Source organism: Cinclus cinclus, chromosome 5 (genome assembly GCF_963662255.1).
Source record: "Cinclus cinclus chromosome 5, bCinCin1.1, whole genome shotgun sequence".
Taxonomy (NCBI): Eukaryota; Metazoa; Chordata; class Aves; order Passeriformes; family Cinclidae; genus Cinclus; species Cinclus cinclus.
This window is the reverse complement of record NC_085050.1, coordinates 9,353,430-9,372,561: the sequence shown is the minus strand read 5'-3', so window position 1 is coordinate 9,372,561 and position 19,132 is coordinate 9,353,430. Positions and strand designations below refer to the sequence as shown.

Below are 19,132 nucleotides of genomic sequence, written 5' to 3'. Positions count from 1 at the left end.
GACTGATCTCGAGCATTTTGACATCATAATATTTAAATATCCCTAAACTGGAACACTGGCATCAAAATCCCACTTGTATCCCAAGAGCAATCCAGAAAGCCCCCTCCTCCAGCTGCACAGCCACTGTCTCACTGCACAGTTAGCTGGCAATATATCCTTTCTTGCACTTACAAAAAATAAAATAGAAAATGGGGTGGAAAAGGCCAGAGGAAGAGGTAATTTTTGCCTCTTACCGAAATAAAGTGCGTTTTTCTAAGCGCAGGTCCCGAGACTCCAGGATACTGCTGTCCTGGTGCAATACCAGGGGCTACAGAGCATGTCAGGGGGAAAAGAAGAGAGAGCAAATTAATTTTAAACTAGGTAAAAAAAAAGAGCAGCCATGTTGTTAATTTTTTTCTAACGTAACTCAGAATATTACAAATACAGGTTGTACACATCTATTGACTGCTCCTTTACAGTATGGAACATGATTAAAGCATGTTTTCTTTTGGCTAGGTGTGAAACAATGACCAAAATTCAATTTCCACTGGAGTCAGCAGGCATTCAGGAACTTGGCTTTACAAAACATACCTAGATTCTTCAACTTACATAAATTAAATAGAACGATGCATTAGAAAATACAGTTAGCTAACAGTGTTTAAAATCTTTAAAAGAAAAAGCCTGTAACTATGAACATTCATTGATTTTTGTCATCGCAATCATCAAGAAGGATCAAAAGCATGAATTTAAGAGAATAAATACTTAATGTGCACTGCTTCATTTTGAATTGGAGATACTTCTGTTGGACTAAGAGCCATCTCACACACACACACACTGCACCATCCACACAGATTGCTGTCTTGGAAATGTTCCTCAATATTAAAACCTGTACCTCATTTCTAGCATTAATGCAGCATCTCATTCACATTTGAACAACTGAATGTCATTACATTTTTGGGCTTTGATGCAGTGGCATCTACTGCCAGACATTTGCTTTCTTTGTGGGTAATTCAGTTCTCTTTCAATTAACCAGCAGAGTCAAATTAAAGCTATGGGCAGAATCAGGAGATACATGTCAGTGTGGAGAGAACAGAATTCCTTTTTTGTAAAAAGGGGACAGAAATGCTTCCAAAAAAGCCCAGGAATATGCAGTACCTTATCACCTCCAACTAGGAACAGGTCCACTGCAGCTATGTTGATGCCATGTTTCTCACAGACCCCAGAGAGCACCTCTTTGATGGAGAACCCTGATTTCACAGCCATTTTGCTCGATGAGCCATCCGGAAGGTTTACACAGCAGTATTTGGGGGATTTGTCTTTCTCTGGTACAAATGCAGGCAATCTTGAGGTTTCAGACTTGAAAGGAAAAAGAAAGGTCAGTGCCCAATGGGGAAATTAGGACTGGGAATAAACTTTTAGAGTCTGCATAGATCAAACCAAACCAAGAACCATACTTTCTATCACGCTTTAGAAATCCTTCCAAAACCCACAAATATTAGATAAATTTAAATTCTGGGGGAAAAAAAAATAGATACAGATCACAATACTGCACAAATTTAAATTTATTTCAAGAACAGATGAAGCTTTACACAACAAGTGTGCAAAACAGTTACAAGATCTACTAAAGAACTCCTAAGTTTAAAGTATAAAAGTAAATAAAATCACATTAAGCATCCAAATAGTTAAATGTCTGTGCTCAATAATGTCCTGCTGATGCAAAAATTACCATTGGCACCCAATGAATCAACATTTAAGTGAAGAGGAATGCCTTTAAACATCAGGTTCCTCAATTTTTCCTCTCAAAATTTCCTCTTCTTTCAATATAATACAAATTCTATGCACAAATACACTAAAGAGATATTAAAATTTTAAAATTTTCTTCATGACCATTAATTGTTTTTATTAAAGAGGATTAGAACTACAGTGTTATGGGCTAGGCACTAACCTTCATTCTAGAATAACAATAGAAGAGAAACACTACTACTAAATATCAAAAGTATCTTTGAAAATTTAACAAAAAGCTCATTTCTAACTTAAAAGGACACTAAAAAAATACTGGCTTTGACAGCCTTTTAGGGTACTCATCAAGCTTTTTCTCTTTTATTTAACTTGGTGCTTCTCATTCAAATCACAATAACTTTCTGCCTTAAATCAGGTGGGAGTGGGAGAGAAATGAGTGGTTGTTGCTTTAGGGAGGCTTTGCATTTTCTATTTTTTAAGACAAGACTTCTCTGCGACAGAAATAAACATGACCTTGCCATACTTGTTTCCCTGATCAATATTTTTAGCATAGATAAAATTACACAGTTACTGGTTAATGGCTAATTACACAGAATCTAGTCTATTAGAGGGATATCAGAAGCACAAAAAAACTTTAAAATTTCCTTTTTTTTAGATTCTTCCTCCTTATCAACATAGACAAAATAAAGTATTACATCTATGTTTTATTCATACTGTTTTAATTTTGTACCCCATTAGTTCTACACTGTGAGGTAGAACTTGATGGTTAGAAATCAGTGTCTTCACTTGTTAATCTTTTTGTGCGACAAAGTGTTTGCAACAAACTTCTCAGGTTTTTAGGACCAAGTTAAGTCATAATGACAAGAAAACACAACTTTAAAAGAAACAGAGAGAGAAGAAGCATGACAAACACTGGCACACAAAAATCAACCTAATGCAACTTCCATCCTCCTTATTGCATAGGCCATGAAGAAGGAAAACTAACTTGTGGTTGTTCAAAACAGATTCTCTCTCTTGCAGGTAGAACAAACTGCTTTTAAAGAGCTACAATCTTTAAAAGGGAAACTTTATTTTGGTAGTTCATTGATGCTTGATGTCCAGACAGACATAAGATGCAAAGCATATCCAAGGACAGAGTAAGAAGTAATATATGAATACAACCTCTATTGCATTTCTAACACTCTAAAACTGCCTAATATTACATCTTGTGCTCCAGCTGTATCACTTATAAACCCCTTCCCAAGGCATTACATCAAACAAGCTACATCACACTATTTAGAAAATCAGTAATTCACTGTTTTATCTGCTCCCCCACTGGTTCATTAGTAAGAGGCAGTGATTACCAAGTCGAGACTAGCAGTGGATGACATGGAGCCTTGTGATTCCCGTCTGTATGACAATCCATTGGACTGAAAAGAATCTGTTTGGGCAAAGAATCAGCAATCAGTAAAGCAGCTCATTTTATTATTTGCTATAATAGAGGAAACCATTTCAAATATTAGCTTGTTGGGTCAATTTTTTTTCCTTTTTCATTAAAAGGAAAGAAACCACCAAATCTTCATGCTGTGCATAAAAGCATGTAAAACAAAGCAACTTTTGGTCAAGTGTTTCTTGGTTAGGTAACCCCTGAATAAACCCACTTGCTTTTATATAAAAAAAGAAAAAAAATCTCTTTTTAAAAAAAATATTAGTTTAGTTGATTAGATTTAACAAGATTTCAATATTTCATCTTAAAAATTATTCTACCTCTTCAGATATTCCCCAGGGAGTTAAATATTTTTAAAAGTGCAAGTATGACATTAAAACATTAAAATCTAAGACAATTACTAGTGTCTTTCAGAAGGTTATGCCTGTGATCTCAGCAAATGTCTCTGATGACTTTTCACATATAAATATGCTACGAACACTCGAATTATCCATATGATCAAAGGTATCTTGTGGGCCTGGGCATTTACCAGAAGCAAAAACTACAGTATCAAATATGGGCCAAATTTGATGCTTTGCTGGAATTTCTTCACTATTTTCAACTCAACAATATTAATTTACTGCAAAACTTTTGTCTCCTCTAGAGGCCACGTACAGGTGCTTTCATAAGGAAACTCTTCCTTGAACTCTCAAACTCAATTAGGTAATAAAACAGCAGGTTACAAGGGCTTTCACACCTCTGACTCTCCTCATTTCATTTTAGTCAGGGAAGGTGAAAACAGATGGTGAATATTCAAAAATGAACATACCTGTGGTGTTACTGATAAAAGAAAGAAAAGTAGGATAACACAGATGGAGGAATTTTTAAATAGCTGTAACTATGGCACTATTTACTGTTATGCTCCTGGACTTTTATGTAAAGATTTGAAATTATATTTCTATAAAAATAGTAGCTCTCTGCTTGAAAAAGCAATTACCAGCACACTGAAAGGCAGAACGTGCCAAAAAGTAGAAAAATAGTCTTGTGCAAGTCAGTAAAAACGAATTTAAATACTGCCATATTTTCATCTATTTACTTGTACATCTTCTTCCACAAAACCATAGTAATACTAGCCACGCTATGGCTTCTGACTTGACAGTTTTTTTCCTCTGTCACTCCCAAGAATGCACTTAGAGAGCAACTAATCATGGTGAGATTAGTCACATCTGTTGCTGAAACAGCCTTGAAACAAAGTGGAGTGTGATACTCACCGTTTGGATAATCACCATTTTCTCTTCTCTTCTGTGATTTTCCCAAACTCTTACTTCTTGACCATGAGAAGAATGTTCCCCTTTTTTTCTTCTCAGTGTCTTCCTCTCCTGACTCTTCATTTAAAGATCTTCCTGACTTTGATTTACCACTTAGCTATCATCAAAACACAATTAAATCACTGGTTGGATCACAGTTGTGAGTATATTGTCTAAAATAAACCTTCCCACATTTCTTCCTAAAACAAGAGTGTGATGGCCAGGTTAGCTGCCTTCTTTACCCCACGCACAAGTCTCTGTGCCAGCATCCCTGTCAGAAGCAATTAAAAAAACCCAAAAAAACCTCACCAGTGGCAGCAAAAAGAAATACAGAGATGGAAATATGCTACTTGGTAGGGAGTACAAAACAGTAGCTGGAAATGAGCCATTGGAGAGCTCCAGCAAACATGAAAGAACTGTCCCCAGCTCACCAGTAATGCCTAAGTTAATGTGGAAAGGCCGTTTACCTTGCTTTTAAAACACTGAATTTCACTTGGTATTTTTCCTAGTCTAGGCTTAAACATGAGCAGTTTTCAAAGACAATGACAAAGTACTGTTTAACATTTACAAGTATAATCTAGTATTTATTAGACTTGAAGAATACAAATGTCAGGAATGTTTGATATTAAACTAAACTTGCTTTTAACAAGCTAGCATTCTTGTTAGATTATTAGAATATTCCTTGAAATGCTACTTTTTAAAGGTTCCTAGTCATAGGAATACATAATAGCAGATGGGGTAATCTGTAGTGATTGACATGAAAAATGAAAAGTTATAATTTACCCATGCAGTTATGTAATGCTATGGTGGTATTATCTACAAGAAGAAAAAATAAACCCTAAATAATGTCAAGGGATCAGTCAGTAAGACTAGTGGTCTAATTTTTAAGCAACTGTACTTATTTAATGCCAAATTATCTTACTTTAGTAGGAGCTAAGAAATTAAAAACTACCCTCTGCAAAAATGAGTTAGTTTAGGTTAAGCCTTCTTGAAAACTTCTGGAAAAATGTCTTCTCTCAGCAAAGGTTAAATTATGACATCTTAATTCCCATATTCCATCAAAATAAGCTTCTGAACTGGTGCATTAACAAAATAACCCTTACTTTTAATTCGTATGCATATAGTAAAATAATAACGAAGATTTAAAATTATATTCAGAAATTCAATATGTAAAAAACTGATTCAAAGGCAAGGATAAAAAAAATAAGTCTATTCCTGAGTACATGAAAATTTTGCAATTGTATTTTCCAGCATCTCTAACCCCACATTTTAATTTCATTTTATATATTATCTTTGATTTTCTAAAGAACTTACAAAACATGATTTAAAATATGTTTTTTGAGATAACAACAACAACTCAAAGGTCACCTTTTTTGGTGTTGACATGTTGGATTTGTCTGAACTGACGCTGTGTTTAGAAGTGGGGCTGCTGGGAACACGCTGAGGATCAGGAAGAGGACGTCCTTCCACTTCAGCTAAGATGCATTCTTGGTAAAGGGGGGATTTGAGGAAGCGAGTGTAGCTATCAAACTTCATCAAGTTAAATATCTGAAATTAAACCACAGTGGAAAACGGTTACATACGTTCCTGTAACACATCCAGAAAATGAAGCTACTTTGCAACAGGAAACTCACACAAAATTTAAGACATCAGGTAAATAGCATAGGTATGACACCGTTTAGACCTGGCTAAATACACTGCACCCATTTTAAAGTGAAACATAATTTGATCTATTCCTTTGGTACATTTCAGAAAAAAAGTTATGATTTGTGCAAAGTGCAAGCTGAGATGCTGTAGGGTCTTGACAACACCATCCTCTTTTACTGCATTGCTGTCATTCTCTGTGGACCATGTAGCAAGCTGGCTATTTCAAACATTTTAAAGGTTATTACACTAGCACTGTATGTGACAGGATTAAGTTATACAAACATGTTTTAAGGTAGCTGTGAACAAAAAAAGTTTAAGTTTTAAAACACACAAATATGATATTATCACAATATGCAACAATACACAGTGATACAAGATACACAAAGTTAATTGCTGATGTGAGGAGAAGCTGAGAGTCCTTTACAGCATATATAATGCTCACAGAATCATACAATCATTTAAGGCTGGAAAAGACCTCTAAGATCATCATGCCCAGCCATTAACCCAGAACTAACAAGTGTTAACTCTAAACCACAGTCATGTGCCCAATGATAAGGAAAAAACCCATCAGTATGTCTGGACAATTCAATAATCAAGGTGCTGTAGATCTTGAAAGAGAACAGTTTACAGTATATGACCAACAATTATCTTTAAGCACAGAGGAAGAAAGCAGCTCTATACCAGGCCTGGAGCAAATATGAGGCTGATTTAAACAAAGCTAAATTTATGAAAGTGAAAAGAGCTTTTTCTTAAATGCTAAATAATGTTTAAAATTTTTGTTCCATTTTTGCAAACCTGCTGTTTTAAGTGAATCCATACTTTTAGCTCTATATCTTCTCCCAGGATTCAGCTGATCTGAAAAACCAGTATGAATGGCTGCTTTTTTGGCCATGACAAATTCCCTACAAGCCAAGGAAAGTATGCACCACCCAGCAGCTTATGGCATTCCCAAGAGTACAAAGGAAAGTCAATTACTGAGACAGAGTGGCACACTAGCAGATGGAAATCATGCTTCAGATTGTGCAGACACTCCCTCAACAGGCTTTAGCCCAAAACTTGTCTTGTAAACAGCAAGATAGAGCAGAGAGAACTTGATCCTGCAGTCACAGAAACCTAACTCAAACTGAATGCCAACTTCCACGTTTTTGACCTTCCCCTCTGTATATTCCTATTCTTGCTTAGGTGCTCCTGTCATCTTTGTTGGGCCTTCTAATGTACTGTTTTCCACATGGTAATCTATGGAAAAATACTTCTGTATATGCTAGTTTTGACAGTCTGCAAATCAAACATACTTAATACAGAAAAAAAAATGCAACCTTTTAACTTTGCTGGACAGTGTCAAGAGAGCATAACTAATTTCCCTTGAGCTGATTATAATTTGCCCTATGTTTCTAGCCCACACTACATCCATGATTTCCTATACTTAACATTATTATCACACTCACATATCTTAATGACTTCTGCTTATTTGGAAAGGCTAGCAGATGCTAGTTCTTGTTCTTACAAATGAGAAACATATTTCAAAAGCATAATTTGAAATTTCAGATAAACAAGAAAAACCTATATCTATTATCGACTCTACATGGAGTACACGCTACGTTATTCTTATTTTAATATGTTCCAGTGACCTACACTGTCCTCCATCCAGAAACACTGAAAATTCTTGTTCTTACTCAATTTACAAAAAGAAACAGCACTCTATCTAGGTACTTTAGCTGCATCCACACTGCTATTACAACCTCCAACAACAAGATCATGGAAAAATTTGTCAGGACATGAACAGAAAGCAACTTCCAGGGGTATTCCCAACAGGCAGAGAGAGAATGGCCTGAAAGTGTTTCCGAGGCACTTTCCCACACACTTCTGCAATTCCTCTGCAGCCTTACAGCAACACTCCCCATTCTCCAGCATCACACTCATCCAACAACCACCACAGAGCAGCACCCTCGCACTCTGTGGTCACTGTTCAAATCTAAAAAATCTTGTGCAAGACCATAAATGCAGAGTTATCTCTTTATTAAGGCTGTGTCACCACCAAGAGATGAACTTTGAGAGTCTGTGGGTGTGCTGCAGTAACTACACAACCCACAGCTCTGTGTTCTCCAGGTGGTGCCATCCACCAAGAGCACAAACTGACCTGCAGAACCACTTGCTGAAACTAAGACATTAAGGTCCACCAAAGAGCTGATTGCCCAGCACTGACCTCAGCCAGGCAACACACTGGCAACTCTGACAAGCTCCCAGGCCACGTCCCTCAGCAGAAGGGACTCTCATCCTGCTTCACTTCATTTTTCAGTGAAAGGTCTGACTGAGGGGTCTGACAATTTGAGAGAAGCAGGTCAGGTACAGACAGGCCTTGTGGCTGGGACTGCACCCACAGCAGGACTTCTCATGAGCATTCTCTCCTGCATTATGAGCCCTCCAGCTAAGGAGACAGCATTTTCACAGGGACAAAACCTGCATCAGCCCTGTCACCTGACTCACCAGGATACCTTGTACTCCACCAAACAAATGGGAGAGGATAAGGAGGAATTCAGGCATAGTCTCCACAACACCAGGATGACAAATGCATGGAAAAATGTCTGGGAAGGTGGTGACTGGTAATTCCCACAGAAGGCTCAGGCTTGGGAGGTGCATAAGGAGTAGCTATAATGCTGGAAACTACCAGCATTATACCAGACCAGCAGTCAGACCTACCTTTCTATCTCCACTTTGCAGGAAGATGACACTCTATCCAGCTGCTGAGATTGCCCAAAAGTGTGTGGTCTGAGATTGCGACCTGGTTCACTAAAGCTATGGCCTTGATTTCAAAATTATATCAAAATTACTTCTACTGGTAGGGTGGAAGAGTTACCAAAGAGATGACTTCAGATAATACATTGGAAACTTAAATTCTATAGGAAATGTAAAGTGCATCCTGTTGCTGCATAACTCTTCTGGTTATCAATAATTATTTAAAATACATCCACTTCAGAGGTCTTCAGACTCCAACAGTTTTAAAAGTTTTTTGCCTGACAGTAGTATTAAAGCATAAGAGAACTCCTTTAATACAACTGACATTTTAAAAACCAAAATTATTTGACATTATTTGTATACTCAACTCTCCTCTAAAGAACAGCAAAGCAGCAAACACTCCATGCAATGGTGCTGTAACACATGGAATTATTTATTTGCACCAAACCCTCATTTCAATAAGAGTACTTTTCAGATTATTTTTTAGTTAAATGACAATTTTCTCTATACACAACAGAAAAACCATCAAGCAGTCTTTTTTCTATTTTTCTATACATATTCTTTTTTCATATATTCTAAAATATACAGCCTGTAAAATTATTTTTATAGGTTATGAAAGAAAATATAACAGACAAACATAGAACATTCATGGTTACTATGGTTACCTGAAGTTGCTGTTCCTTGAACATATCTGGATGGGGAGAATTGAGAATATCATCTGCCAGCTGTGCCTGGCTGTCAATATTAACTGGGGTTGTAGCTTTGCTACACAGGAATTTACTGAAGATCTCTCGAGCCCTGTAAGAAAGCTACAGAAAAGAAATGTTACATGTATGTTGGTTTTAAAACCATATTTTTAGCTAAGCATTTCTTACACTGATATATGCCACCTAAAAACAGATAGCCACTCCTGAATCTTTTATATATGTAATTTTCGTATATCACCTTTTGCCAGTTTTAGGCACATAAATAGGGTCTTTCCTTTAAGATTACAAATATTCATCAAATATTTCTTAAACAGTAAAAGTTGTGCTCCAAATAAAAATTAAAATAATCACTGGAGCACAGCAAGTATTTTTTAAAAAGGAAAGTAGATTTTTTTAGATTTTAGACCTTTTACATAAGTTACTACATAAATACATCCTCTAAGAGTCAATTTCTAGAAGTGAGAAAAAGGTAAGTATATATATATGAATATTTACAGTAAAAACCACTCATTTTTAAGTTATTTACTTTGAAACACCCATATCACAAAAATAATGAAAAACCCACCAAGTTGAACCCACAGCCCTTAAGGGTGGTGTTCAGAAAATACATTGTTTAAAGACAGAAGAAAGTAGAAGGAAAAAAAAAACTCATTAGTAGACAAAAGAGTTAAGAGAGACTTGGAATATTAAACTGTTTCCACCACATAAATCTGACTAGATTTGGCTGTGGTGTAGACAGAAATTTTGCCAACCTGTACGAATTCAAAATTCACCCAAAATGGCCAATGTAGATTCCCTCAAAAGGATGAGATGGAGATTCTCATAATTTGTGAACAAACATGGAAGCCCTATCCTTTGAGCAGCAGATAATATAAGTTATTTAGAAACAGAGTCTTGGTTGGTGGAGGCAGTCTAGCTAAAAGAGTAAAAGAGCCTCTCCTTGGTGTGTTCAATTAACTTGATCTGCAATTCCATGCACTGGGCTACCACTGCTGGCCATGTCCAACATCCAGGATACCTTACCTCATTCTTACAGAGCTACCTCTGCACTTTGCTGCAGTTTAAACATATCCAACATTTTAAATTTACATCATCCCACCCTATTTTAGCGATGCCACAGTACACAGATGAAGCCCAGCTCCATTAATTTCAATAATCTCAAAGAAGTAATAGTTTTTGAAGAAGCAATACAAGGTACTGAAATACAACACTGACTTACCTCCTTCTTATCATGTGCAGGTACATGGTTAAAATATTCACAGGCCTGCCAAAATAAAATATTTTCTTCACTAAATTCTTTCCGTAGAAATTCCTAGGGGAAAAATAAGCAAATAAATAAATGTCACAAAGAAAAGTTATTTTCTATTTTCCAGCTTAAACAATATATTTATAATGCTTGAAAAGTTTGCATAAAGGTAAGTTTTCAATTAGTCTCACAATCCAGTTTTCTTCTAAAGCAAAAATCAATATATTTCCAATAGATACCTCGTGCTCCCCCTCTTTCTCATTTCTTTTTAAATGTATATAACTGAGAAGATTACATCAAATTACAGTCAAATCATTTGCAAATACAAAGTTTGAAATGTCATGTTAAGTAGTGCATAAATTGGTAAATAAGCTTTCAATATAAAATTAGTTTACAAACTAGATTTAAAAGTAACACTGTTGTGTCACTGTTGTTAATTGCAGTTCTATTGATATAACAGGGTAGATGTTTTTCAAGAAGTGTCCATAATCAATTCTGGATTCATTACAGTGTCTTTTTGAGCCACATGTATCACATGGCAACTATAAAAGAAAAATCTTTTATCACTGTTCACTGTATTTGATGTAGTTATATGGTTTCTCTTTGGAAAATACTCACTGAGAGGAAAAAAAAAATGTCTCCCAGTGCAACACACAATAATCAGGACATTTATATTACAGCATCCTAAAGTCCACATGAACACTGGTACTCATTCAGATGGAAAATTCTACAAGCACAAACTGTTTCATATTCAAATATGTATAATTCAATGTTCTCTCACCATCTTAAAAGCACTTTAACCATCAGGGGAAAAATAAAGATATAAAGAGAACAACTTGATCCACCAAGACCTTCACTCAATCGTCACACAGGTACCAGTGAAGCTTCCTTATCACACAAAGCAGCCTCAGAAAGTTGTGTAAGAACAATCTCCACAGAAATAAACTTAAGTTTATTTGTGCTTTTCAGATTTACATAGAGTTTAGGGAGTCCAGCTGTAAGAAAGCAACTGAGATAAACCACAACACAGGGAATCAAAATGCCCAAGCAAGCTCTGAATTTCAAGTTCCTCAGATATATAAGAGACACCAAACACATAAAAGACAATCCAGAGAGCAATCAGGGGAACATTTCTGCACTTTACATGTAGTTACATATTAAAAGAGAATCAAATTAGTGAACAAGACCTGGAACACAACTGCCTACTTCCCCCTTCCTTGGCACATTCCCTGTGAACTTCGAGCCCATCTCCCACTTGTTTCCTTGTGGCCACAGGATTTGAGCACAGCTGGCTGGCCAACAGCAGCTGGAGCATCAGGCAGTTGTCACCCACGGCTGGGAAGCTGCAGAGGCTGGTCTGAACCCTTGGAGAGGAGAACCTGCAAACAGCTCTCTCACCTCCTGGCTGACTGCTCTAAGCAGCAGCTATTATGCAAAGTGTGAGTATTTGCAAAACATGCAAAATCTCTCCTTCTTAGAGAGTAATTCCTGCTCTGTGACAAAGCTATCCTCAGGAAAGGCAGACGCTGGATCCCAAATGCACCAAGACATTTGCTAAGGAACCATGAATTAAATGCTGGTGCCTTGATGTTCCTGGATACTGGTAGCAATTTGTAACTGCACAGTTTTATAGCAACCAGATTAATAAATCTAAGCAATGGACATCTCCTGGGTCTCAAGAAAATGGTGCTGCGCACAACAAACTTTAACATTCCCTAATTGTTTTTTAAAGTGGGTATTTCTTTAAGGCATGCACTTTTGCAGTGTTTATAAAACACAGTTCTAATTAAAGTAAAATGGGGGGGGAAGTAAAAATTTCCAGAGTATCTGAGGTTGGCTTTTGCTGAAACAAAGTGTACCTTTCACCTATTAATCTGAAAAATTATTAAAATTATATGGGCTACTTTTTATGTCTATAAGTTTTGAAGTATCATAGCAGCTAAAAATTTAATGCAGCCATTTCATAAGTGTACACAAGTTTACTGGAGGTTTACAAGTAATTAGAACTAAGTCAACTGAACTTTCAGTAGCAGCCCCATGAACTACATCATTTTTCAGATAGACTCTAACATCAGATCAGAACTGTAATTTTTCTTCCAGCCTGACAAGAAGTCTCAGTATGAAAGTGGAAATGCTATTAACTCTCAGACTACTCTGCTAAAACAAGGAACATAATATCCAGGATTTATTATTTTGCTTTCCTCTTCTCTGTTTCCACAAACAGATGGTCACTGTCAATGTGGGTTTTGGGTTCCCCCAACAAATAACATGGAAGTCTGTTCATTAACCATTGTCATCTCTTAATGTTTTTGGATCAAGCAAATGAGTTTTTCTGAGTTACTGAAGATTCAAAAAATCTACCTCTCCTATACCACAGGTTTCCTTATATTCTCAGTGTGAAAATACTTGGGCAGCACAAACTGTCCCTGTGTACACATTCAGAATCAGCAAAATACTCAGTGCAACAAAGCAAAAGTATATACCCTCAGTATCTTTGCATGCAAAACATAGATGATACTATTTACAACTTCTTAAATGTGCTGGGCAGAACAGTATTTATGTATTGCAAAGTATTTAAGCTTTGCAAATACTCAGCATTACTCCTTCAAGTTGCAGTTTTAACCAGTGCTCTTAACCACCATAACTACTTCCAGAAAGTGTTTCTAAAAACCTTTTGCAGGAAAATAAGCCACTCTGTCATTGAAAAAATCTTCTGTGTGGCTTCCAACGTTTCAGGACATAGATGTGAATAACAACCCATTCTTAGGAAATTACCAAAAGTACTTCCTTCTTCTTGTACAAAGGGTACAGATAAAAGGAAAAAAAAAATATAAGATGGAGATGCATTCTAGAAGCTCCCAGAAAAAGCCAAATATAGCTTCCATTTTCACCTCAAACTTCTGCTATGCAGAAATGCATGGCAATCTGAATATTACTCTGAACTCTTGAACTCAACTGTGAACCTATGCAAACCCAGAAAGACGTTCAGATAACAACAGAGCATGATCAAACTCTTGTCCTGTGCAAGAGGAGCATCAAGAAAAAAAAAAAAAAAAAAAAAAAAACCAGGAAAAATACTGCAGCAGCACCAGGTATTTTGGAAAGCCTCTTATTGTCCCTTAAAACTCACCGAAAAATATTTAACACCCACAGAATCCTGAAGAAGACGCTCAAAGGAAACAGCCCAGCTTGCAACTCTCCTTTCTCGCAGTCGCCGGCAGCTCTGCACGCTGGGAAGGCTGGCATTGCTACTGAGGCTGTTTTCACTGATGCAGTCTTTCAATTCAGTGCTATTCAGCTCTGTCAATAAAGGAAATCCAATCTGTCAATAAAGTACTACTCACTTTTACTCTTCAGTATTGCTTATTTGATTTATCACACCTCCTGCTCAAGCTCAACAGTGGTGCAGATTTCTAAATATCCTTCTCCATTTTTATTAAGAGCATCTGCATAGAAAAAAAACACCTGAAACACTTCTCAAGTTTCTTCTGTTCCACTGCGAAGAAAATTAAATTAGTGTCTTAACAGCAGTCCCCTGACAGAATGAAAAAGGGCAGGCCCAAAAAATATTTTCTCTTATTCCACAAAGGAAAATACATTTTCCTCTTTATATTTCTCATGCTATGGACTGTACTCCTTCATAAGTTTACCCAAGGAAAGTTGACATTCAAGAACCCACTGTTCACCAGAAAGTGGGCAAAAACCTATTAGGTAATAGCAAACAGCAAAATTTCATATACACTTCAATTGACAGACAGGCAATCTGTGAAATTTTACATGGAAATACAAGATTCCCACTAATACTGAAAATTTAGGAGAGGAGTCAATTGTGAAAAAGAACATTAGGAACATCAGCTATTACAGGATGCCTTCCATATCACAGGAAGAGACATCAATCCATAGATGCTCAATTTATTATGGTTTCTGACAAAAATAGGGATCCCTTGCAGACTCCAGCCAACATACTGGAATAATCTAGAGACCTCAAAACAAGAAATTACCAGATTCTTTAGATCTTGAAAAAACAGAAGTGATTTTTTTATTCTGAGAAACAAATTAACAAGAACCCACGGGGAATTCAGGGAAACACACAAAAAAAACCCAAAAAAAAAAAAAAAAAAAAACAAACAAAAAACCCCCTTGCGTAGCAGCCTAATAATTTGAAGCATTAACCCCAGGTCATCTTTGTCATGTCAGTGAACAAAATAGGCACACAAAAAATGTCGAAGTGACCATTTGTTCACAGAAGTACAAAGGGGAAAGAAATGACTGCTCTAAGTAAGAGAGGGAACTGTTTATAACAGAGCTCTATTCTCAGATTTGTCATTTACTTCTTGCACACCCTTTTACAGGATGATCCCTCCACCTCCCAGTGTACACAAATGTAAAACTTGCAATGCTGAACTCACAGCTACACACTTCACAGAGGGGATGTAAGGTTTAATTCATTGTGGAGACACAACTAAAGCCTGCCTGGTCTGATCTCCCTGCTTTGAGCAGGACAGGCTGTACAGAGAGAGATGCCAAACTGAATGAGATAAGAAGGGATGAAAAAAGGGATGAAAAAAACCACAGAAGTTCAATTATTTGAAAGATTTGCAGTAACAGATGTAAGGAAATAATACCCTCAAATTACACAGATGCTATATTCAGCAATTTTATGCCAAATGGAAAAGCAAGTATGCGGCTCGCTAGAGATGGAATTTGTTTGAGAAAACTGAATTCATAAGCAGACAGAAATGGACTGTGTTTCACAGGGACATTTTTATGATTTTCCTCATTTAATCACTTAGACTAACTACAGCAATGAGTAATTTCACCAGAAAGACCCTACTTTATACAATCTCCCAAGGCCTCCTTTCATGTTAGAAGTGTTTGAAAGCACTTAGCATTTCCAAACTTCATGTTACAAAACATTACTGTTCCTCCCTGGAAGTCAGAGCTTTGAAAAAATGTACCATTCAAAAACAGTTACAAGCATTGGAAAACGTTATAAAGATAGTTGTGAAGATCAGAAAAAAAAAATTAAGAGTTCTGAAATTTCATTTTTAAACATATTCTTAACTCAGAAATATTCACTAAGATGTAACAGTTAACTACACTGAGTTTCTGTAAAGCAAAGCCATTTTTTTAAGACAAAAGTAAAACAAGACAAAGATACAGAATTAGATGAGGAAAGAACAAAATATAACTTTGTGTTTTCAACAATAATATTTAAGGACACTAGTAACAAATCAGGCATATAAAGAATTTTCTTTGCCTAATCACCATATTAATCAAAGCTAATTACAAACACTCAGCAAATAATGCCAGATTTTCTTATACAAATATTTATTCACTTTTTCCTTTAAGACATATGATAGAGCCTAACCAAGTCAACTGTTAACTTCATTAGAGAAAACCTGTCACCACAGTGAAACTATTGTGAAAGAATGTAGATCTGAAGAGAATGATATCTAAATTTATTATCAGAAATATTTTGCTTTAACTCTGCAGGTGGATATGCTCTATTTTCCAGTCCAGGATATAAATAGACACCCACTTCTTGATAGATCTGGAACAGTTTCAGAAACTGCCTCACTCCTGGAGGGTTCAATCCCCAGCATTCTTCAGTGATGAATGATGAAAATTTCCTTGTTCCTTTCAGGCAAAGTCAGAATGGCAAACTCATCCCACATACCAAACCCCTGAAACCTACTTGGCTGACACAGAAATTAGGGAGCAGCCACATCTGGATCCTGGAGTCACAGTGCCTCAGGACTCAGAAGGGATGGGGAAGTGGCAGGCACAGCAGTCATCAGCCAGTCAGCATCACCTCCCTCCCAGTGGCAGCCATTCAACTTCCCCATGGCAGCAGGGAAACCAAACTGCAATTACAGCCTCCAGTGTTTACACCAGTGGGTAACTGCTAACTACCTTTAATTGCCACCAGCTGCCTGCTCTCCCCAGCTCCTCAGAGATACACTCCTCTAAACTGCACTGGGTTCTCCCTCCTCTGATACGCTCCCCACTCTGGAGATCCCAGGAAAACAAATGAGCCAAAATAAGACTATTTCCAGCAACCAAAGAGCTACTGGCCCACGTCCTCCAATGTGTTAACACAGCACTAAGGGATTACTCATTCCCAGTAAAATGTCTCTGTTCTGGTAGATTACATTTAGATAACTCAGACTTTTTTTCAAAAGTAACTGTTTTAACTTAACCCTGGCACAGCTTTGGTTTCCCTTAATGAAGAAGTGCAGTTGGTTTGCTTTTAAAATCTGTAGAGCTTTCTGCTGTGGTACCTGTCAAACTGCAAACAACACAGAAAAGGTTGTCTGCCAGAAAAGGCTTGGTTATTCTAGTTTCTTTTACGACCCAGATCATCAGTTGTAATTAGAACAGTCACAGCCTAATGCAGATATCCCATTAAGAACAGGAGAAAATCAGATGGTAGGGAAAACAGCTCCCGACTCTAACACTAGTACCCAATTTATCCAAATCACACTTAAATGAAGACTGTATAAGGCATAACTCCTGCTCCACTCCTCTTGCAGAGGAATGTTTCCAATGAAAAACTCCAGCATCAGGTTTCCTGTCCCTCCCAGCCCATGCATTCCTAGGTACACACAGCCCACCTTGGAAAGCAGGAATGGAGAAACTTTCCAACTTACACAGTCACATACTTCATCTAAGGAGTCCTCTGTGATGATCAGCAGAGGAAACAGAGCCCTGACTCCCACCCTCAAATGCTCTCACCACAGGGCTGTTTTGCTAAGTGGACCCCTCCTGTTCGTAGAGTTACTTTTAAGAAAGAAAAGAAGCAACTGGGGAATCTCAGTATGCCAGAGGAGTTTAATGTGAAAATGTCTGCATGGACAATGTGACAATTTAATGTGCATAATGTCTGCATGGACAACATGGAGTACAGCAGGGCTGGGAGGTTTCCAAATGCCTGCCTTCCTTTGTCATCGCTGGTGGAAGCACCGGCTTATCTTGTATTACCTGTAAAAGGAGGCTCCTTGATCAAACATTTCAAATTCCAAGGACCTAACTTTAGTTTTGTTCTGCTTGATAGCAACCATACCTACTGAGGAAAAACTACTTTTGAGCGCAAACTCATTCAGTTTCATTTATTATCTTTTGGAAATACAGAACTGACAAAGAATGCAATCTAAAAAAACCTCAAAACCCAAGGTTTTGCACTTGTGTTTACACATTCCATGGAGGGTCTTGGTTTATTAAAAAAAAACAAAAAAACAAAAAAAAAACAAAACAGCATTTTGTAAAAAAAATCTAGGCATTTAATCAGCTATGTCTTGAAAGTATTCAGGAAACGATGGCTTCAGAAGTTTTGATTTAGATAATATAAAGCCATACGCCTGAATACAATAAATGAAGGCTACTTTGTATGCATTTGTATGTACTATGTATACATTTTTTTAGGCTACACATACTTTTTGTTGTTGTGAGAAGCTAAGCTCATTCCTCATAATCATAGGAACGCATACAAATCATATAATAAAGATATTCTAGTTAATCACTAAATACATTACCTGGATAAAGCTGGTAAGAACCACTGTGGTGCCACTTAATCAAATACTTCAAGCCCTTCACTGAAAGCCATCCTTCTGAATCCATACCAAGTTCAGCTGAAACGTCCCGGAACCCATTGGGTGCAGATTAGTCTGACTGTACAGCACATTGTTCCTCTGCAATTTTGGGATGAGGGAAGCTAATGCATTTCCCCACAGCAATTCCTGGGAGCCTCTAACACCATTCTAAACAAATCGATTCCTTACCCTCGTGGCTTCAAGCAGAGGGAAGCAATAGTATACTTAACACAAAGCATTATAAAATGCTACATAAATAATTTAAAGAAAAGACCTTTTGCCACTGCTGCTAAAGGAACTTGAATTATTTATGATACAGTGAAACACAGCTACAGTGAGCACGCACCATCAGCAGAACAAACAAATAAGTCATATACCTGACAGAGGAAATAATCCATCTGCATTTTTAGTGCAAAAAGCATAAACAGTGCTTTGCTGTATTTTGCACTTCATTGCAAAGTTTTTGCCTTACCTTCTTCAGTTACTTTTTAAAATACACTTTTACATTATTTATTACTGCAAACATCAGATTCCTTTCAGAAAGGTCTTTAGAAACACTTTTCCTTACAAAAATTCTTTCTAAGTGATGAACACTAAAAGCAAAAAAATCAGCAGAAACTACAGCAAAGTAGTATCTTAGGAAAAAAATATGTGCATATAGTATCTGTTAGGCTGAAGTATTTGGAAATAACAGACTTCAGCTTTGTGGAACTGATCTCTGCAGGGAATAGCAGGTGAGAACTGACTCAGACATTCTCACTAGCTCAGATACCTCA

At 36.9% G+C, this 19,132-nt stretch overlaps 1 protein-coding gene across 3 annotated transcripts in view; it reads right to left on the bottom strand.

Annotated features, from left to right (window-relative positions):
• The window catches only part of RGS12 (regulator of G protein signaling 12), a 78,708-nt gene that overhangs the window by 20,736 nt on the left and 38,840 nt on the right, over nt 1-19,132 (bottom strand). For all 3 annotated transcript variants that reach the window (XM_062493343.1, XM_062493344.1, XM_062493345.1), the window contains exons 4-11: nt 13,895-14,064; nt 10,738-10,830; nt 9,477-9,620; nt 5,800-5,979; nt 4,396-4,549; nt 3,063-3,139; nt 1,135-1,335; nt 234-307 (exon numbers count right to left, since the gene is read on the bottom strand). In XM_062493343.1, the coding sequence (XP_062349327.1) occupies nt 234-307; nt 1,135-1,335; nt 3,063-3,139; nt 4,396-4,549; nt 5,800-5,979; nt 9,477-9,620; nt 10,738-10,830; nt 13,895-14,064 (1,093 nt within the window). The remainder of the gene's footprint in view (nt 1-233; nt 308-1,134; nt 1,336-3,062; nt 3,140-4,395; nt 4,550-5,799; nt 5,980-9,476; nt 9,621-10,737; nt 10,831-13,894; nt 14,065-19,132) is intronic.